This window comes from Epargyreus clarus, unplaced genomic scaffold (genome assembly GCF_041222505.1).
Source record: "Epargyreus clarus isolate Ecla_fem2 unplaced genomic scaffold, WU_Ecla_fem_2.2 ptg000004l, whole genome shotgun sequence".
NCBI lineage: Eukaryota > Metazoa > Arthropoda > Insecta > Lepidoptera > Hesperiidae > Epargyreus > Epargyreus clarus.
In genome coordinates, this window is record NW_027332212.1 from 1,119,816 (window position 1) to 1,142,642 (window position 22,827).

Genomic DNA, 22,827 nt, shown 5'->3' on the forward strand with positions numbered 1-22,827 from the left:
TAGTGAAATGAATTTAGATTTTGGGTTGTAAAGGTCTATAATGACTTGAAAAACAGTTTCGATCACTAATATACTTTTATTCTCTTTTTTTTTAGCAAATTGGAAAAGGCTCGGGATATGAGTATTCTATTAGTCTGTAATAATCTGTGTTTAGCCAATGGAGTGGACTATAGCCAATACCACTCTCAAACTTAAAGATCTGCGTTAACTTAAGGTTTGATCCCTGGCTAGACAACTAAATGAATGTAGAATTCTGTTCCAGGTCCGAGTGTTTGTGTACATATTTTGATCTTAGCTCCCACCACACAAGAATACTAGAGTGCGGCTAAAGTGTAGTGTTACTTTTAAAGGTTTATTAAGCATTTTGTCTGTTAAATTGAAACATATTTTATTATTATTACTTATAATATAAAGATTTCTTAAAGAAAATAATCAAGTTTAAATTATGTGCCTAGTTAATTTTCTAGGTATTTTATTGGATAAATAGTACAAAGGATAAAAAATGAAACATTAAGAAAATATTTTATGACAACGATATCGCTTTATTGGATGTCACGGGGTGAGTGGGGGGTGAGCGGGGGTCGCCGGTGAGGGGTTGGTAGGCGTGTCTCTGTTACCGCGGCTGCGCCCGCGCACCCCTCACTCCCACCAAACGATACATACTTCACGGTAATAAATAATTATAAATAAATATCAACAAGTTACAAAATAGCCTTTCGTAAAAACGTTAACATTACTAGTGTATATTTTTTTTCGCGTTACAAAACATTGCTCTGCGTTTTTTACAGTATATTTACGCTACCGTAACACGTAATCAACTGTTATATTTTATTGTACGTAAGTATAAAAAAGTTGTAAGTTATTCAATGTAATATCTGTACAGTCCGTTTTTTCTGTAGTGGAACGTTTAGAAATCTTCGGGCGCCAGATCGAACCTTGGTGGGAAGGTGCCAAAACCATCAAGGGCGGGGCGCGTGCGTTGGGGCTGCAAATAAAATAAAATGTTATTATTCTGTCCACTCCTTACGCTCGACATATAGGAGTCATGCCGGAGTAGTGACAAGGACCACACGATTGAAAAGACACCTGTCTTTTTGTTCATCATGCAACAATCACAGATAGTCGATCAGTACACATGTCACGGTACCTCAGTCAAAAAATATGTAGCCACAGATACCCTAGTTTTCGAAGCGAACGAACACGTGTTACCAATGGTAAAATTTGAATAATAATGGCTTTAGGGTTCGTACACAAAACTGCGATGCGACGTCGCATCGCAAAAATCTGCGAGCTCCCTCGACGCATCGCAAGAACTTGCGAATTGATTCGCATCGCACAGTGGTTGTTGTTGTTGGTCACCCTGAGAGACGCTACGCCGCACGATATCGCATCGCAGCAATTCGCATCGCAATTTTCTGCGTTGCGAATTCGCATCGCGTCGCATCGCAGTTTTGTGTTCGAGCCCTAAGTCGGCTGCTCAATGTCACTTCTGCATGATTCGAGTTGACATCGAAAAAACTTGATTAATCAGCCCTTACTATTAGACATTGCAATTATAGTAGAATACTAGAATATGGTCATGAACAGCAGTGTAATTGCTAATGGATCTTCATTATCTAATGCGTTGAAAAACGTCTGTCCTTTTAATATTTATATGATGAAATGATGCATAAACTACTTTTTCGACTGATGGATCGGTGACGTATAATGTATGCAGGTCGACTATTGAATGGATTCACAAACAGGAATATAATTGTCTACGTAAACATTATTCTCATTGTCTAGTGGATTATTCTCGAGTAATATTGTAAGGTGTGTGTGGTTCAGCATTCCATTTTGTTTCAGCACTGTTTCAGGTACTGATCGGTCGTGGGTAACACAACTTACATAGTTTCCAGTGCTGATCTAGGGACGCCCTTTAACGGACGCCTGAGCAAATAAAGGGCACGATTTAGTTTTCCGTGGGTCGATCTTAATGTAAATCTCATATAAAGTATTACAATTATTAATAATTTGAATAAAGAAAGAGAAATCTGTAGCACTGAATATTTGTAAACTATTTTGTCTAAATTGATCAGATGAATACTATAAGCGAATGTTTTATAATTTATGGAATGATGTTTATAGACTGAAAAAGTGTTTTAACTTACCGCCGGACTGACTCCTCTCGCGGCGGATCCCGCGCGTCCCTTGCCACGGAATTTGCTGATGGCCTGCTCGGCAAGGTCTGCCCTCTCCTCAGCCTCCTCCAACTCCTGCTGTGCCTTGCGGAACTTAGCCAAGTTGAGGGCGGCAATTTCTTCGGCTTCTTCGATCTGCCTCTTGTAGGTCTTGATCTTCTGCTGAAGTTTGTCGACGAGGTCCTGCATGCGTTCGTGGTTCTTGCGGTCCTCCTCGGCCTGGAAGGTCAGTTCCTTGATGCGCCTCTCGGCCTTACGCAGGTTCTTCTGTGCGTCAGCGTGTCTTCTCTGTTCACCGTCAAGCTCGTTCTCGAGCTCGCGTACCCTCTGTTCGAGTTTCTGGATGGCCTTCTTGCCTCCTTTGAGCGCGTTAGCCTCGGCCTCGTCCAACCTGACCTGCAGTTCTTTGATCTGTTGTTCGAGGGCCTTGCGGAGTTTCTCCTGGGTCTGTGCGTGTTCCTGTTCAGCGCGGAGCTCGTCGGCCAGCCTGGCGGCATCGACCATGGCCTTCTTTGCCTTCTCCTCAGAGTTCTTAGCCTCGTTGAGGAGCTCGTCGAGGTCGGAGTGCAGGGTCTGCAACTCGGACTCGAGTTTCCTCTTGGCGGCAGAGAGGGAGGCACTCTGGGCGGACAGTTCGTTGAGCTGTTCGTGAGCGTCGCTGAGTTCCTGTTCGGCCTGGCGGCGGGCGCGGTCGGCCTGTTCCAGGAGTGTGCGGGACTCTTCCAATTCGTTCTGGAGAGCGTTGGCGCGGCGTTCCGAGATGCCGAGCTGTTCGCGGGCGTCGTCGCGTGCGCGCTGTTCCTCTTCGAGAGCGGTCTGGAGGTCCTTGATCTGTGCCTGGTAACGCTTAATGTTCTTCTGTGCTTCAGCGTTGGCCTTGTTTGCGTGGTCGAGAGCGATCTCAAGCTCGTTGATGTCAGCCTCGAGCTTCTTCTTCATGCGCAGGGCCTCAGCCTTGCCCTTAGCCTCGGCTTCGAGGGAAGCTTGCATGGAGTCGAGGGCACGTTGGTGGTTCTTGCGGGTATTTTCGAATTCCTCTTCCTTCTCCTGGATCCTCCTGTCGATCTCCTGTCTGACCTGGGAGAGCTCGAGTTGAGCACGCAGGACCTTGTTCTCCTCCTGTTCAAGTGCGGCCTCAGCCTCTTCGAGAGCGGCTTGGAGCTCGTCCTTCTCAGCTTCAAGGCGTTTCCTGGCCTTCTCGATCTCATGAATGTTGCGGCCACCTTCACCGATCTGGTCAAGCAGGTCCTTGACTTCATCAGCAAGGTTCTTGTTCTCGCGGCGGACAGCCTCGAGCTGCTCCTGGCCTTCCTCATAGGCGCCCTTAAGGCGGAACAATTCGGTGGAGTAGTTGCGGCATTCCTTCTGGCTAGCGTCAAGTTCGGCAGCGAGGTCGTCAACCTTGAGTTTCCATTCTCCGATGATCTTGTCGAAGGCCTTCTGTTTCTTCTCAGCGGCGTTGGCAATGGCGGTGGCACGGTCAACCTCGAGCTGCAGGTCCTCGACCTCGGTGGCGAGGCGCTGCTTGGTCTTCTCGAGGGCAACAACCTTCTGGTTGAGGGATTCGATGGTCTCCTCGGCTTCGGCGAGGCGGGCCTGGAGCTTGCGCTTGGCCTCCTCGAGTTCCTCCGAGCGGGCAACACCCTCGGACTCGTACTTGGAACGCCACAGTTGAGCTTCGGCGTTGGCCTTGGACAGTTGGCGCTGGAGATCAGCCTTGCCCTCTGCTTCCTCCTCGACCTGTTCGCGGATGTTGTCCAAGTCGTGCTCGAGGTTGCGGAACTTGCCAAGAAGAGTGGCGCGTTCCTGTTTATAAAAGAAAATATCATTAGTATTTCTCGAAATGCGTTTTAATATTTAGTATTTGTCATAATAGAAATGCTTCTAGCATAAGACATCATAACAGCATACTGACCCTGGCCTCTTCGTCGGCGAGCCTCTTGGTGTCCTCCAGTTGAGTGGTGAGGGACACCTTGATCTTGGAGAGCTGCGACACCTGGGACTCGGCCTCCTCCAGCTGGCGGAGCAGGTCGGAGTTCTCGATGGACAGCTTCTTCTTAGCGGCATCCAGGTCATTGAGGGTGCGGTTGGCCTCATCAGCCTTGCTCTGCACCTCATTGAGCTGGTGCTGCAGCTGCTTGACGATCTTCTCTTGGGCAGCCTATCATAAAATAGATCTTAGCTTAGTCAAAAATAAGTTATTGTTTGATTTATTTATGATTACATCTGTTTCAGTACAAAATTTGCTAAGGCGAGCACTGTTTATGTTAATTAGTCTCATCTACTTTTAGATTGACGATTGATATCTTTACTGTTACCATAATGGATTGTCACTATTTATAACATAATAATTATATTCGTATCATATACTTACGTGTAGGAATTACGATGGTCTTATATTAAAACAAGGAATTACAATTGCTATTGAACAATTATTTTTATCGTAATTTAAATTATACTCGTAACAACCATGCAAGTATTATGGTTAGGTATGTAGTTAAAAATGGTTAGTAAAATGTTTCACACCAAACTCGAATTAAGTTTAAGCGTTTTAGCTTCCGTGCAGTACGTTACGAATGTTTATTATTTGTTAGAGGCTCGGAGATCAGTTTTTGATATGAGGAAAGTGTTTTTACGTGTTTTTGTTTTTTATTTGCATTATTTGTTTATCCTGCATTATTTGTAAAAAGCTGCGAAGCGATGACCCACAATTGCAGATGCCAAAACTTTTATCTAACATCTTTTCTATACCTTTTCGTTGGACAAGTGGTCGAGACCGGCACGAAGGTCATTGACTTCGCTAAAGTATTGAGAGCGCTCTTTCTCAGCCCTGGATAGATAGAATACAACATACAAAAATTTAGTATAATTTGTGACACTTAATATGCAACACCATTCTCGAGATAGAGATGTGGCACCGGGGTAAGATAGGACCGTATGACGGATGCTAACCACCTTCTAGTAGGGTCGATCGGGCTGGTAGTTTACAATCGAATGTCATGTATGTCGTATAGTGTTTGTAGGTCTACACAGGTAATGAGGAGGTACCATGCAAGGGTCACCCCAGGCGGTATACATGCCTTTACGGGCGACATGTTACCTTTTCCCTCGCGACTTGATCAACAGCCGCACGCGTGTTGTTAAGCTCGTTGTAGCAAGACGCACGGTCATGTTCAGCCCTGAATTTATCGTATAATCAAATAAATAGTTTGCTTTAATCTATTCTTAGTGAATGTTCTTGTATACTAGTATTTGTATATTTTCCTTTTTATTTCCTTTACCCCCAAATATTTAGCCTAAATAACTTAATCTTTAAAAATAATTGAGTTACTTACTTAGCCTTGAGCTTGTTGAGCTGGTCGAGCTGCTCACCCATCTCGGCAACAGCGTCATTGTGCTTCTTGCGGAGGTTAGCGAGGGTAGACTCGTGCTGGATGTTAGCCTCCTCGAGGTCACGGCGCAGCTTGCTGAGCTCAGCCTCACGCTTCTTGTTGAGCTCGATCTGCGCAGAGGTGGCACCACCGGCCTCCTCAAGACGCTCACCGAGCTCTTCCAGTTCGCGGGCGAGGTCAGCGCGTTGCTTCTCAGCTTTAGCGCGTGCCTGCCGTTCGGACTCGACTTCCTCTTCCAGCTCTTCGATGCGGGCCTGCAGTTCCTTGATCTGTTTCTGGGTCTTGCTGACGAGCGACTGTTCGTCTTCGAGCTTGGCGGTGAGAGATGAGATTTCCTTGTCCTTGCGTTGAACGGTCTGTTCGAGTTCCTTCTTGTTGCGTTCCAGGTCGGCGACGGCTTCCTGAGTAAGCTTGAGGTCGCCCTCAACCTTCCTCCTCTGCTTCTCAACGTCAGCACGGAGTTTCTTCTCGCGCTCAAGGGAGTCCTCAAGCTCGTCCAGGGTCTGCTCGAGCTTCTGCTTGACCTTGTTGAGGTGGTTGACCTTGTCTTCAGCGGCCTGCAATTCCTCAGCGGTCTTCTGGCTGGTCTCGCCCTGCATCTTCTTCTCCTTGTTCAACTTGTTGATGAGTTCATCTTGGTGGGCGATTTCGTCATTCAAGTTGCGGATCTGGTGGTCCTTAGTGGCCTTGTCCTGTTCGGCTTTCTGGACGGACAGTTCGAGGTCTTCCACATCCTTCTTGAGGCCAGAGACTTCCTGCTCCAGCTTCTTCTTGGCTTGGAAGAGTTGGTTGCGGGCATCTTCCTCTTGGGTGAGACGGTCTTGGGTGTCCTATAATAAAATAAACATTGGTTAATGTTTAATGTTAATCCACTCTATACTGTTTTATTATATTTTTTATCGCCTTCACTTCCTATTTGCCAACATAAAATATAATACATTATTGTTTGTAATAAAATCGTGCAGTCTACAGACGTGCAATTTATTTTTAAACTTCCAAACTATTTCTCGTATAAACAAAATCATGTTTATTTAAAGAACCGCGAAAACCGAAACATGAGGTAAGTTGATTCGTTACACTGTAACTATCTACGTATATTGGGATTGCAACACATGTTTCAAACTGGTTACTTATACGTTAAGTGTATTTTTGTTTTCTTTTTCAATAATAAAATAATTTATCTATTTAATATAAATATAAAAGCATTAACTAATAAAAAAACATCTCAGTCTGGCCATATTAATATTTAGTAAGTAATTATTATCAGTAAATTATAGCAGTTACTTTCTGTAATGTCTGTAATATAACTAAATTGATTATTTATTATAACCCTGCATTTAAATGTAACGCTACCTTTATAAATGATGCTACAACATTTTAGAAAGTATTGGAATTCTTCTTAGATATTGTATCTAAATTTCTGATAGGAAATTGAGGACATAATATAAAATAATTAATGTAATAAAGGATTACTTACCCTGAGTTGGTTCTCGAGGTCAGCCTTCTGCGCCTGGAGCTTAGCGGCGCGCTCCTGGGTCTCGGAAAGAGAGCCCTTCTCTCCCTCGAGATTGGCCAGCAGCTTCGCCTTCTCCTCAAGAAGCTTGGCGTTTTGGGCCTCAACTTCCTTGCGGAGTTTCTCTTCCTTCTCGAAAGCTTCCTGGGCCTTCTGGGCCTTCTCTTCCAGTTTCTGTAAAATGTCCTCACTTTTATCCACACCGTCCCATGTCGACATATGTACAGCCGCCATTGTTAATTAATCACACCATCAAATTAAAAAAGGAATGCAAAATTTCGGTCGTTCGTAAGTATAGGAAGGGTGGTGCGCGCGCCGCCGACCTCTCCGTTACTGAGCGCCGCTGGAGTTTTCCAGCGGGCGCGTTAATCGCCCCCGCACTCGATACATTGTGTAAGGAAAAAGTGCGTGGTAGTGAGAGGGGGGAAGAATCCAGAAATGGATGCGGCAGGTGCGGTGGTGTCACGTAACCGCCAGGTGGGCGCGGTCGGATCTATTTGCGTTCTCCTGAATCACGCCTGCTAAAATCGCTGGAATATTTAATGGGTCATAGTGATCTATCATATCGGAACAGGTGAGAGTGTCGAGAGACTTACCGCCATCTCATCCTCGACGCGAGTGACGTTGAGGAGGGGCTTGACCTTCTGCCACAGTTTCCACCAAGGCCAGGTGCGGAGCTGCAAGTACTTGCGCAAGTTGCGCTGGACAACTTGGAGAGCCAATCTAAGAAAAAGATAATTTAAAGTTACTTCCAACGCTAACGCTTCCATGTTTGGAGTGCAACATTTATGACGCATACGGAAGTAGCAGTAGTAGAAAACGACGACTTGAGAAAATATCCTACCTCTGTTCCTGCAGCTTGGTGTAGTCCTTACGGGACAGGTAACCACGGATGTAGGCCTGGAGCCAAGATACGATCTTGGAAAGCCTGTCATCACGCAACTCTTCCATCTGACCCAGGACACCAGCGCGGAAGAATACCTGCTCGTTACAGTTAGGAGTTAATTTGTGTCCATATTTTGATAGAGGTAAAAGTTAGATATTTAAAAATTTAAAAGTAAAGTTGGAACAAAAAACATTTTTTAAGCAAAGAACTGGAAACTAGAATAAAAATATACATAGATACAAGTATGACACTTAAAAACGACAAATATCACAGTTTTAGTAAAACAGAAACAGAATGTTAATATAGGAATAGTTGTAGAATGAAGGTTGAAATGAAAGACATTTTAAGAAGTTCATGCAAATACAAGAATTTTGATAGTCACATGCATATTGCTCTACCTTAGTCCTTCCCATTCTGAAAGACTCCGAATCTAAGCCGGTATGTTCGAGAATTTTCTCGGTGGCTTTCTCAGCGGAAATGGGTTCTTTGAGGAGGTTCGGGCACAGAATTTTGTATCTGCGTTAGAGGAGCACACAAAATAAAATAATAGTGATATATGTAGGTAAATACGATAGTAGCAGGTAGGTAAGGTATATGGGAAACACAACTAAGAGCCTATGTAGCTTGGGCTCTTAAGGGTAAAACAACCTTAGTTTGTAAGGTGTAAGGTTTGGTATCTAACCACCAGTTCGTAATGGCGCTACGGAAGCGTTTCAAGCCAACGATCCTTCAGGTGTGTTCGGATCGCAGGTTTCAAACCTAGTTAAGCTATTCAATCGGGTTCTAAACATGCCTTGGTGTGACCGAGACGGTAGGACTCGACATCCAAGCCCGTGGCCTCCAGGATAATCTGGGCGATTTTCTTAGGGTCAGATTCCTTTTCCACAGCTTGAGGGGCCAGGATCTTGTAGCTATATTACCAAATGATATGGAACACACGATAAGGGAAAATCAAACAAAAATCAATAAAACATATACGACGTATCGCGTACACGTCAGGATTATAAAAGGGGTGGAAATTCAAGGTTTGTGTCACTGTAACATGAAACATACTTTCATGTTTGAGGTAACTGGTATACGATAACATGATAACTAAATACTGTAGTCGCAAGTAAAGGGTGACTACTGGTGCAATCAATATGAAAAGGAAAACTGAAAGTGGATAAAAACGATTGGATTTCAAATAACTCTATTCTTTAGAGTTTTCGGTATCACATCTGTAGAACCATGCTATAATACCATTCTCGAATGGTACTTTTCAATATTTCCTTGCCTTTGTATGACCTATACGATAGCTCTCAGGGTCTAGCCCGACTTCTTCAAGACACTTCCTAGCAGCTTCTTTGGGATCTTTTTCCGCAGTCATGGTCGCTGGTGCAAGAATCATGTAACTGTCCATTGAATAAATTAAATTGATATGTAACTAAAGTAAAAGTAACTCGTAAAAATATCATCCTTAATCTAAAATAGTTTTTTTTAGATCAAACATCATTCCAGTAATAGAAGGTATCGCTGCATGGCTACATCTATGACGTCAGCAACAGGCAGGTGCTGCAGTCTAAGAATAAAACTGCTCCAGTTAACGAATATATTGGAGTTAAAAGAATTTTGTTTTGACTCATCTACCAAAATAATCCACTTATCTAAATAAACATAATCTTCGGATATGAAAATAAAATCCTAATGTCTTATTAGATGCTTCTGGCTTCTATAATTTTGACAGCATGATGTTATCCCATAAAAATAAAATGTTATGGTTTTGTTTACGAGACGAAATCTTACCGGAGCTTGAAGTCAGGGTAGACCATCCTGTTGGGGAAACCTTTACGGCAAATACGGATGCCTTCAAGCACACCGTTACAGGTGAGCTGGTGCATCACAAGGTGAGAGTCGATGAGACCTGGGGAACGGAGACATGGTCAACTCTCGAGTAATTTTATGCGCTCAAATCCCTAAACATACGACCAACATTCAAAAACAAAAAATGATGATAGGATACACTAAAAATATAGCATTTGCTCTCATTTTCATACTCATGCTCATGTTTTATCGTCATTAGTGTCAAAGTATTTTAATGGCGATACATTCTAGACGGCATGTTTCATGCGTTGGCTGAATCGCCGAAAATTGGAGTCATACTGAAACGTGAATGTTGCACGTTATATTTAGTATGAGCTGAGTAACCATACTAAATTTACGTCAGTCACTCAACGCCTACATCGTGCACTAAATTTATTTTCTTAGTCTCTCGTCGACAGACAATAATGGGCAATATATTTTACGAGTCTTCCTAGATACAAACTGTACGCCTACTTTTAAATTCCGTACCATTTTTAGATCGTGATTCAGCCTAAAAGCTGGGAAGTTAAACTTACCAGGCTGCTTCAACTCGTTGGGGATGATACAACGTACGAAGTGAGGCTGGGTCGACCTCAGCGTTGTCATCAGGTTGTTAAGTTGTTCCTGTGGTAAGTACACTTGCGATGTATTATACGGTTAACGTAGGTTCGTTTGGTTAGTAAGATTTGCGACAGTTTTATATTACGTGTTATATCAATGTTTTAAGTTAAGATTTTCCAGTCTGTTGGTTATTTTAATAATAAACATTAATAAATAGAATTTTCCAACATTTAAAGCGACACACCAATGGAATGATTTTGCAGTATACAATTTTGATGGACACGTGAACATAGATTAAATTACACAAAATATGGTTAAAAACACAAAACACACGGACAAACATTAAGTTTAGTATAATATTACAGCCATCGGTATAAGTAATGATATTCTTAATAACGACTTTCCGGCTGACTGGGTGATAAAATGGTATAGAAGTCAAGTTGATGAATCTAATTCGTAATAGTGCAGTCATTGCGAATATTACGATGGTTAAATTTGTTGATACAATAATGGAGGAGGTGTTCTTTACCTCTTTATTTTAAATGAAACTTCTAAAATTACCAACTATATCGTTTACAGAGATAGTTTTGACGGTGTAGAGCTACAAGTAAGTAGTAATTCTACACCAAAAGGGTGAATATAAAACAAAATTCATCTACTGTTAAAAACTTTATATAAGTACCCTGTAGGCGGAGGAGACAGTAGCGAAACCACCACCCTTCTTACCGCGACCGCCTATGGATGTACATTAACAAGCAACAATTAGTGCAAAGACGATCACAATACGGCATATAGACAAAGACAAAGGACATAATTGACACGTCGACAATACAACTGCGAGACACGACGACATGAGCTCTGCTGTAAAACATACACGGACATGGACAAACATTGATGTATTAATTTTGAAGCGTAGCAGGACTGGCACCTCGAGAGAAACATCATAATTGAGAACATTGTAATAACAAGTAGCGGAAAATCACATTAATTTAGATAACTAAGTAACTAATTTATAAAACAAATAAGTTAAAATTTGATGTGTCTCATGTAGGTGCTAGTCCATGGTGTGTTGATAGACGTGGACAGTAAGCGACGAGAAGACACAGAAGCAACTCTCGGACATAGTATTCCAGTTTACCCTGTAGAGTGATGACACAGTCTGGAAGGCAGAACCCTTGGCACGTTTGCCTCCAGCGCCTAATTTGTTTAAAACAAATGTGAGAAAATGAAAATAGAAGTACATTTTGTGATTGTGATTAATGATATTGATATCTTTTTAATGAATTAATGGATTTGAAGTAATATAAAATGAATTTAATGGAATATAAGTTTCTTCAAACTACTGATGAATATTTGAACATTGATGACATTTGAAGTAATTTAGAATGAATGTAATGGTATAACAGCTACACCAAAGTACTGATGGTTATTTAAATGGATTTAACTAAATTAATTGAATGGAAGGAAATTTCATAATGATTTTTCATGTCTTGAAATGTGTTCGCTTGTATAGTGAAAAAATATTTGCCTAAATATCACTTGTATGTTCACAGAAGTTTTTTGAAGCTCATGACTAGGTTTTCGGTCTTCGCTAGAATTCTTATTATTAAGAAGTTATCACAAAAATCATTTAAATATAAGTGAAACCATAAAATGATATAAGGTATTTTAAAAACATTTCGATTGATAAAACAATAGCTTTGGAAAATAGTAAACAAAGTTTATAGTTGAGTAAGATTTTTTTTTTAAATAATACCAAATCAAAATGAGATCATTTCTAGAAATTTCAGTATTTTCTTATCATCTTAATTGATTTACACTTGCTATTTTAAGCTTACCCTTGCCACCGCCGCCACCAGCATCACCAGACTGACCAGGATGGTCAGCAAAGATCTCAACCAACAGTTTGTTGGATCCCTTCTTGAACTGGTCAACAACGGTGTCGTTAAGGGGATCCTTGTTCTTCTCAAGCCATCCAGTGATGTTGTAGCCGACCTATTCACAAAGAAAATAAGATTATATTATTATGGTGAACTGTGGTGTGACCGAAGGAGAATATCAGAAAACTAGAATATGAAACCAGATGGACTAATTGGCGTTTTTTAATGAAACTTAAAACAAACTCTCTTAATACCATAACACTAAAATAACCAAAGAAGAATCAAAATGGGATACTGTAGAAACCGGAATTAAAATTTTGTTATAAAAATCTTTTTAAAACTTTACTGAAGAGTCCTAAGTCCATTAAATGCTTTTAAAAAGGAGATTTAAGTAAATGTGAATAATACTTACATTACCGGCGTAGTGACCAATGGCGAAGTGAGCGGCTTGGCAGCCAGGCTTGGGGGGCTTCGGCTTCAGGAAAGGAGCAGACTTGCCCAAGTGGTTGTTGTTCAACTTCTCAACGAAGGTCTGGTCAGTGGCTTTGGGGAACATAGACTCTTCCTCAAGGATGGAGAGGATACCCATAGGCTGCAAACATACCGAGTAGATTAGACGACGAACGGGAAAAATCGGTGCGTGCTGTCCGTGTTTTTTCTTGAATTTTTGAAACTGTTTTTTTTTTAACTTTAAAAGCTTTTAAGCATTTTATTTGTATAGAGCTAAATGTGCAATTTTGATATGCAATTTGTGTTAAAATTTGCCTTTAAGATTCCCAAACAAAAAATATTCGTGATAACACTTTTTTTTACTTTAAGTATAGATATGTGTAATGTAATCTTAATAATACATTATGCGTTACATTTAAGCAGCATGCAACAAGAATGAAATGATGTGTAGTGTAGCGAATATATCATTACTTGTGCGTGTATCCATATTTTGGTAGTAAAGCGTAAAATATGCTTACAATATTTATTTCTTTCCAAAAAAATAAGCGTTCTACGATATTAACTAAACGTTAAGGCAAATATATATCCTAATTACAGTTGCAAGTGTGGCGTCCAGCGGTGAGTTTATATTTGTTGAGAACGCGACAGCCTTGTGCAAATTACTCGAACATCTTAGAGCGTAGGCGTAGGTTTCATTTCGTTTTTAACATCGGAGAGTGAGATAAGCTACTTCTTAAAGTGATATTACCGCGGAGGGAGGGGTGTACAGCCAGTAATATTTATTTTTGCATTTGCAAGGGTTGACTTAATGTTTCCAGCCTGAAGCTTCTTCTATACGCGACCCTATAGCCTCAAGCTACATACTATATGCCTCTAATACCTTTTCTATCAAATTTATTGTCGGTTGGAGATCCATACCGAAATCTATAAAGGTCCATAGGATCCTTTCTCTTTCGTACTCTTCTTGCTCCAGGACAAACATAAAATGATTAAAGTACTGCTGTAACTTTTCGTTGGTAAAGTTAACACAGAGCTGATTAAACCCGTTCACCTGGGCCACGCGGACATGGAAAAGATAATCGAAGTATCGTGTTAAAAAATAAAAAAACTTTGTCCTGTAGCGTGTGGATGTATGAGTGACTGTACCTTTGAAGTTGTGTAGTTTTTAAACTTAAAGATAGAGAAAGACACACAGATAGATAACACTCAAACCACGCATATAGCATTGAGTAGTCCATCGAATGAAGTGTTTATATTTCCAAAATGAAATCATTTAATTTAGACAACTTCATTCGAGGACCATGGCGAGATGCAAGCGTTCACAGCTGCGTTGCCGCCATCTACCTTCTCTATAAGGTCAATGCAATTTTGGAGATCCATGCCAAAGTCAATGAAAGTCCACTCGATGCCTTCGCGCTGGTATTCTTCTTGTTCCAGTACGAACATGTGATGGTTAAAGAACTGCTGCAGTTTCTCGTTGGTGAAATTAATGCAGAGTTGTTCAAAACCGTTGAACTGCAGGGAGATAAGTAATGTGGAAGGTTAGGGGTGGCCTGTAATAGATAGGCTACAGATTTTGTTCTGTAGTTAAACAACCTATCTAAACCTAACAATGGAACTAATTTCGAGCCGCATCTATCCCCATAGACTTGGCAAGTGCACCAAACGTCATTCCGTCTGCAGGTGTCCGGCGCCGACGTGCTTTACTACTACTCGTCGGACTATTACCTTCTCGATAAGATCGATACAAGCGAGCAAGTCCATTCCAAAATCGATGAAAGCCCAGTTGATGCCCTCCTTCTTGTACTCCTCTTGTTCGAGTACGAACATGTGATGGTTAAAGAATTGCTGGAGTTTCTCGTTCGTGAAGTTAATGCAGAGTTGCTCGAAACCGTTGTACTTTTATAAACAGTAAACCCAAAGTAAATGAATGGGAACTAAAATGAGCTACACATACATAGATTAGTAGGTAGGATCGTAATGAAACACAAAACATTAACAAAACCAAATAGGCCCAATCTGTCGCAGAGTTCCGTACACTCTGTGTACCTTTTCAATAAGATCAATGCAGGCCAGTAAATCCATTCCAAAGTCAATGAATTCCCAGTGAATTCCTTCTTTGGTGTACTCTTCTTGTTCCAACACAAACATATGGTGGTTGAAGAATTGTTGGAGTTTCTCGTTTGTGAAGTTAATGCAAAGTTGTTCAAAACCATTGAACTAAGAAATCAAAGTAGAATTAATATATAATAAGTGTATAAGAGATCAATTCTGGCACGATACTTATCATGTACTTATCAACATAATAAATATAAAGTGCTGGAATTCTTATGTCTACTTACAATATTTGATTATTTATTGTAAATATGAAATATAACATACTAACATAAAACATAAGTAACTATCTGATATCTGCTATTACCTTAAATAATTATTATCATATGTACTTATTTTGTTTTTTTTTATCATAGGCCAGTAAAATTAATGAAAATTTTAAGATCATTTTAGTGGCCTATGATTGGACGAAGATACTCACGTCGAAGATTTCGAAACCAGCAATATCCAGTACACCGATGAAGTGCTGCCTCTTCTGTTTGGTGTCTAGAGTCTCGTTACACTTCTTGACGAGCCACTTGAAGAGACGATCGAACATGCCCTTGCAGAGAGCACCCACGGAGTTGGTCACCTGGTCCTTGTTACGACCCTGGGTGACGAACTCGTTTCCGACCTTGATGCGGGGCTTCAACAAGTTCTTGTATAGGTCTGGGCAGTCGACACCGAGAAGCTTGGCAACCCTCTCACCCTCCTGAAAAGTGAAGCAACATTGTTAGCAATATTTCTTAAAAAGTGATTTTTGTCAAATTTTTACAACAAAGGTTTCTTATGGGGAGTAAGTTTATAATTACTTAAAATCAATATTATCATTATTCATGTTAGATAGATAGATATTCTGATGCAGATATTAAGTACATAGTTAATGTTACTTGCCTCAGTTCCGTCGGCTTCAGCCTGTTCTTCACGACCCCTCTGCTTGAATTTCATGCCACCCATATGCATGACAGCGGCGGTGATCTTGTATACGTTGTCCTTCTCTTCTTGAGTGAAGCCCAGAATGTCGAAGGCTTTCTATAATATTGAATAAAAGTCAGAATCTTGCAAAGGAAATGTTTACGATCTTTTATTAAAAGTTTAGGAAGGAAATGTTTACAGATTATTCAAATGTGAAATTTCGAGGTTAAAAATCTAAAGTTAAATTACTTAGGATCTGGTTATAAATAATGATTTTCAAGTTAAGAAATATTTTTAGAAAGAGAAATAATTTAATGAGAGAATAATAATAACACAAATACTTACCAACAATAAATATGATCTGTTAGTAATAAAGAAGCGTTAAACAATATGTTGAAGGTGATATAGCGGATGTTGATGCCGAAAGTGCAAGAAAGGAAAGGCGGTGTTTTGTATTGGTTTGGGTAACTGGGTCTAAAATAAAATCCGATTTCTGGATTCTATATTCTATGGTCACTACGGAAAGATGCAATTTCCTACGGGAATATAGGTAACATTCGAAGTTTTTCTTCCCATTACAGTTCATTTGAATGGTAAGGGTTCATAAATTCCAATTCGCTCACAACGAATTCTCATCTATGGTTTCAACTCTTCAAATAGGGAAACTGGGCATCTCTCTAAGAGTTACACTTACGTCTGTCATTTCGCATTCTTCACCGTCATCGACGTTGGGGATGGTAATCTTACCCTGGGAGACGTTATAGTAATCGTATATGTCGTTGGACAACATACACATGTCTGTTGGTAAATCATATTATTTTATATAAAGTTCTTCAGATACCTAAAAACCAAGACCTATAAACGTTTCCCTACTGTATCGTGTTGTGTCGTGTAATGTTTGTGAACACATTGTGTGCGGGGGTGCTCGTGCTGGAGCGGGGGACAGTTCATCGTACTCGTGTGGTCAAATCTGTGCATAACGCTCACTGGAACTTTTGCAGGGAGCGAGGTAAGATGCATGTCAGAAATTTTGGAATAAGAGAGCCAATACGCGAATAACTGAAGCAAGACGCACGCTCCGTGCGTAAGTTCGAGACTTACGACCGTCAGATCGAACTCTTCCTCGTCGTTGACTCCAGGTATCCGCGTTTTCCCGTGACTTATGAGGGGATAGTCCGAGATGCGGTTGCTTAGCATCGTTACCTCTGCGAACACCAAAATATCTGACATACACATGCGCAGGCTGAGGTTTCCTCAGCCTAAGATAAGCAAGCAAGCGGAAAGAGAAGAGATGTGATAGAAAAAAATGATTGCAGGAGAGATGTGAATAGATCCAGTAGTCATATTCTGGACTCACGTCGGTTAGGTTCATTTCTTCGCCATCGTCCACACCAGGGATCGAGGTCTTGCCTTGTGCAACGATGTGGTAGTCGTTGATGTTATTTGACAATAGACAACAGGCTATAAAAAACACCAATAAAAAGTCAAATTTTGTTATTGGCGTGGTTGCGTCTAGGGAATACATGCTAACAAAGTTTTGGGTAAAAAACACTATACAATAACATCTCGTTACTGTTCAGAGGCGAGATGCCCTGACCGTTTCCGGTTTTTGCAGAATAATGGTCATGGTAATGGAAGACACAAAACATCAGGAATGCTGTCTGAAGCCTTCGAGCTCATTGAAGGCTGAACTTACATCGGTCATGTCACATTCCTCGCCATCGTCTACGTTGGGAATGGTGGTTTTTCCTTGCGATACGATGTGATACTGATAAATGTCGTTTGACAGCAAACACTTTTCTAAATATTAAAATACAAGTTAATATTCACGGATAGTAAACACAGGGGTATCACGGCAACATAATTGTGTAATGTTTGTGTCTGTGTAAATGTTTCCTATAAATTGTAAATAAATATGGTACAAGTAAATATTAATTCTATATCGTACAAGTAATTTGTACAAAAACCTTATTTTATCAATAGCATCTTTACTTAAAATTATATAAGTAGGTCAATATTTATAACTAATCACTATTAAATGATATTATTATCACTAGACTTTGCTTCATCTATTAAATAATTTAATTGAGTGTTGTGTCCAGTGTATATACGCACCCTTAAGTCCAGCGACAGAGCCAGACATCATCTGGTAGAAGATGTGGTAAGAACGTTCCAGGGCCTGCTGGGAGATGACACGGGCTTTCTCAAGCAGATCTGGTAATAAGAGGATAGAGATGAGCATCCTGCAGACCAATAGACAGTACCTATATGTTGTTTATTCTGAAGTTGTATTACTTACATGTCTCAATATCGGCACCAGCCAGTTTGCCAGAGGGTCCGAAGTGGATACGGATGAATTTACCCTTGAGAATAAAGAAAAGTCTTTTAATTTTTGTTGCAAAGAAACAAAGGGTCGACCTGATCCTTACATTTAATTGAAGTTTTAGTAAGAAATAAACAAAGTGGATACTTACGAAACGGGAAGAGTTGTCGTTACGCACGGTCTTGGCGTTACCGAAGGCTTCAAGAACAGGGTTAGTTTGGACGACCTGGTCTTCCAGAGATCCCTTCTTCTCCTGGTTAGGGTCTTTCTTCTGCGACGCACCAACGGTGGCGAAGTACGCAATTACTTTCTTCGTGTTCTCAGTCTTTCCGGCACCAGACTCACCGCTGTAGGTTTAGAGTAAGTTTTTACCATTAAGTCCCGTGTAACAATTTTTCGGCATGACTTTAATGATTTTAAAAATATATCGTTAATATCAACTGTTCGTTATTTTTCAAAACGCTGTTTTTGTGCTTTGTTTTCGTCACGAACATTAATGAATATTCTAGGAGTTTCAAAATATTGGAATGCATGACTGTGACCATATAAGTATTGAACTATTTATTACCATTACAACAAACGTCATGGCCATGTGACATGTTGGCACATTGCGCCAATTTGGTCATTACACTGAACAGGAAGTAAACGTTTATATCAATGGCATTTACTAGTAAAGATAAACAAACTTACGTAATCAACATAGATTGATTTTCGTGGTTGGTCAACATGTTGACGTAGGCACCATCGGAAATGGCGAAGATGTGGGGGGGCACTTCCGAACGACGCTTGCCTCGGTATAGCTTGGCGCATCGTGTCGTGTACACGGGGAATCTCTTGTAAGGATTGATAGCCACACAGAAGAGACCCGAGTACGTCTGTATGGAATTAAAGATTCATTAGATAGGTACATATATGCAATTTTACAGGACTTTATGAAAATGGAATAGGATTTTTGCGCACTTAATGAATCAATAAGGATGGGTTATGGACCTGGTTTTTATACGATAAGGAATTCATAAGAGGTCTTTTGACATTGAGTTTTGAATTTTGACATCTGAATGTTGGAAAAAACATCGATTTATCGATGTTTTAGAGAAAAAATACGTGGAGACGGAATTTGGCATTATTGCAGGGGCTTTGGATAGTGGGATTTTTGGCAATGATTAAAAATGTTTGAAAAATAGAATCACACAAAAATGCTTAAAACTAAATCACATAAAACACAAACACGGAGACAGTATTGTATTGATACTTTGCATCTCAGTGTAAAAAAATGTATCATAGAATTCTCCACTTTTTATTCGGCCACATTTGAGAAAACATAATTTGACGACGAAGATGTGGGGAGCTCTATCATACAACAAAGAAACCATAAAAGACAAACTAATCTAGATAGAAAACGTAGAGCCGAGTATTTAGAAATACCTTTAAGGCCCATACATAGTAGAATAAAGAACCGTAGAAAATCAAGAATTAAAAACACAACACTGAAAGAAACTACTCTAAAAACAAAGAAAACCAATTCTTCTGGACGCTGCGGAGTCCTTTCCTACCGACTTGTCCTGTGTAAAAGGGTTCAAGTGCGGTTTTGGAGGAGATTTTGGATTAGTGACAGAAAAGGAATGGGATATGTAAAGGAACATATTTATAGACATCAAATTACTTATGATTGTCTTATATTGTGCAAGTTGTTTTCTTAATCTCTTCTTAGATTTAATAAGACTATATTGCAAAATTAAGGTGATTTATTGTGGAATTGTATTGTATTAAACCACAATAAATCCTTTGATTTTTTTACTTTAAAAAAAAATAAGATTTTCATATTCATAGAAATACTCTTTAAAAGTTTTGGGCATGACTTTTTCCGCCCAATTTCGTAAAAACGATATACTGCTCAAGATATAAAACTAACGTGTCTATTCAATGAAAATAGAACTATCTTGAACGCGCCAGAAATAACAATAGACGCGATGAAAATAGGTCGCGAAGATGTACTGGTGTATTAATAGCTGAAGTCAAATTGAAAAGGTATTAATTGCGCATGGATATCTGTCGATGTCTAAACATTGGTACATTTCCAATAGGTGTCTAAGGTATTGAGATGGGAGAGGCGAGGTATAAACATGCACACTGCAATGCTGCAACTCCTGGTCGATTCCTGACTTACGTAAATAAGCTTATGATAGTATCTCTGCTTCAAGTTATACAAAACCGAAGCGTCGTTGAGGTATGTCAAATTGGACATATCCTCACATTTTTCGTATTTAGGTGGGTTCACTTGGGCAACAAGATCTTTCTTGAAGTCTTTTGTCTGTGGGAGAAAAATGTTAATCAGTATTATAGTAATGGTAAAGGCGCTTTTCGCGCCTACTTACATAAATAAGTTTCGCATAATATCGTTGTCGAAGATTGTGCAGTACTGCTGCCTCGTTTAGGTACGTTAGATCTGCCATGTCCTCGACTTTCTCGAATTTCGGCGGGTTTACTTGTGAGAGGAGTTCCTTTTTTAATGTCTTCTCCTGCTCATTTAATGGTTGCATTAAATAATTGATTAAGTTGTAAGTGTACTTTAGAACAATCATTCTTAAATTCTAGTTCACTTATTAACTAGTATCTAATCATTACATTTAAAAAAAAATGTCATGCCTAGAGTAATGAAATTATTTTATGGATACTTCTAAAATACTTCAACTTATTATATTTAAATAAGATAAATGAAATATTCTTTCATTGAAATATTCTAATCCGTAAATGTACTACACTATTTCTTTCTATGAACCAGTTCTATTAGTTTAATTTACTAATGCCTTAAGTATTAGTCACTGTATTGTCAGGTATTTTATTCCAAATATCAGAATTAAATATAGCAATTAAATTCTATTACATCTACAAAATATCATGTATTGTTGTAAAAGAAAAAAAACTGATGCATTTTTTTTATTAAGTCAGTTAAGGCTAACTTATCGCAAATTTACTAAAATCATTCAAGTGTATCGCTGATGCATTACCTCGCCTCCAGGCAGGATAACGGTCACCAGGTCGCCCTTGGTGGCCTTAATTTCTCCCTGTAAGAATCCCTCCTTCTCGTCGGGTACCCAGCAAGCCTTCTTGCCATCGTAGGGCTTGCTTTGGTCGATACGCTTCTGTTCCAGAGACACGAACAGATACGGGGTCGGATCGGGATCGTCCTCCCCACCCCCCTGCATTCCTGGTGGACCCTTCGACATTTTCGGAGGTCTAACGAGACTTTTGGGCTAGTCGAGACACGAGAACAGAGCCCTGGAGCCTTCCTGCACAACACAGTAAACGTTATCAGAATGATCGTCCGTTTCACCGAGTATCGGGAGTATATGCGGCCCCGTGCGTCTATTTGTGGCGGTAACCCGAGTAGTAGCCGGTTTGGGAACCGTGCCAGCTCGAACGCTGTTTGCGTAATACAGAGTTTTATGCGCGCGTTTTTATTAGCTTATCCCGAACAGCCCTTCGCGGATGTTACGTCACAGGAATGCGAGCCTGGAGCGACGCCAACGGATTTAGCCGATCGTGGATTGTTGTTTATTGTCTTTTATGGCAATGGATGATGGATTGATTGGATTCAATTTGTCGATTCTATGATTTACTACTATTCTATTGTAACATTTATCATTTAAAAAGTTATACAGATTACGGCGGACTGACTTTTGGATAAAGTACAGCAACTAATTTCAATATGAAATGAAAGTTCTATACTTTCTATTCTATTCAATGTTAAATTAAATTTCAATCACTTGTGAACATAGACTTAAGGCTTATGTACTCAGGTGTATGTACAATGTACAAGCAATATATTTACAATCGAACTTGAATAAGTAATTATGAAATCTGATTTTAGTCAACAATGCGATAGCACTTCGGGGGTATCCAAATCCATCACCGTAACAATAAACAATCGAACTCACTGCTACAGCAACCACTGCACACAAACGGAAAATCCAATCCACTCAGTAAATCAGTTGCGTCCTTGGTCGTGTCACTTATCGAATCACTCGCGATGATGCACTCACTGGACGCACGGGGCAGCACGTACGTGCGTACTTACGTTTGGAGCCGTTCTGACCGGCGGCGGGGAGTGCCGTTCCTTTTTATACTCGCAACACGACACCACCGCGCCCGATCACCCCATTTTAGGCGGATGCCAGCCGGGGCAGCATCTACACTTTCAGAAGCTTAGCTTTCACTTGAGCGGCAACGCTCGCGCCGGTGACACCGCGCTGGCTCTCTGATGCAATGTGCATGGACTGGAACTGCTTTGAGCAGGATGTTTATTTAATTTAAATGTGCCTGATTCAATCTGTCGGAAAAGCTCGACCTACTCAATTTATGAATCATCTAGTAGGTAATTTTAAGTAAATTCAGTGAAACGAATGTTTCAGGAACTTTGCTGTTGAAAAGAAAAGTACCTCTATTAATATTACTACAAATGTGGATTTATATGCTAATGAAATTCACAATTTATTAAGAAAAATTTAGAAATGGATTTTACATGAAAACGTTTATCGAATTAGATGCTGATAAATTATGGACAAATTATTCAATTAACACATCATTTTATGTTTATATAAATAATAATAAAAATAAAATAAAAATAAAAAAGCCTTTTATTTCCTGCTATACATAATTATTAAATTTAAATTGCATATTTATATTGATTAAGTAATTTACATATTGATTATTTTATTAACAAAATTAAATTAATTAGATTTAAACATAAGTTGATTATTTTGGTTAAAGTATGATATTAAGTAATTATTAACA

The 22,827-nt window shown here is 39.9% G+C and overlaps 1 protein-coding gene across 50 annotated transcripts; it reads right to left on the minus strand.

Moving 5' to 3' along the window:
• Positions 1 to 519: 519 nt before the first annotated feature.
• On the minus strand, positions 520 to 22,225 carry Mhc (myosin heavy chain). Of its 50 annotated transcripts, none has more exons than XM_073092847.1 (26): positions 22,112 to 22,144; positions 21,042 to 21,323; positions 20,201 to 20,344; positions 18,724 to 18,908; positions 18,185 to 18,380; positions 18,010 to 18,073; positions 17,826 to 17,924; positions 17,068 to 17,171; positions 15,690 to 15,827; positions 15,238 to 15,507; positions 14,751 to 14,921; positions 12,664 to 12,843; positions 12,210 to 12,366; positions 11,510 to 11,568; positions 10,347 to 10,434; positions 9,754 to 9,871; positions 8,765 to 8,882; positions 7,930 to 8,066; positions 7,682 to 7,808; positions 7,050 to 7,259; positions 5,516 to 6,402; positions 4,932 to 5,010; positions 4,096 to 4,341; positions 2,151 to 3,986; positions 1,888 to 1,929; positions 520 to 985 (listed from the first exon to the last, which is right to left on the minus strand). In XM_073092847.1, the coding sequence occupies exons 2-25, from the start codon at positions 21,258 to 21,260 to the stop codon at positions 1,906 to 1,908; spliced, it is 5,856 nt and encodes a 1,951-aa protein (XP_072948948.1). In that variant the 5' UTR covers positions 21,261 to 21,323; positions 22,112 to 22,144; the 3' UTR covers positions 520 to 985; positions 1,888 to 1,905. The 50 variants fall into 50 exon arrangements, with proteins under 50 accessions (XP_072948948.1, XP_072948947.1, XP_072948945.1 ...); XM_073092846.1 differs by lacking the exon at positions 17,068 to 17,171 and adding an exon at positions 17,407 to 17,510; XM_073092844.1 differs by lacking the exons at positions 1,888 to 1,929; positions 8,765 to 8,882; positions 11,510 to 11,568; ... (1 more) ...; positions 17,068 to 17,171; positions 20,201 to 20,344 and adding exons at positions 8,370 to 8,487; positions 11,054 to 11,106; positions 14,046 to 14,216; positions 16,405 to 16,508; positions 20,409 to 20,552 and having other exon boundaries at positions 22,112 to 22,225.
• Between the last annotated feature and the right edge of the window lie 602 nt (positions 22,226 to 22,827).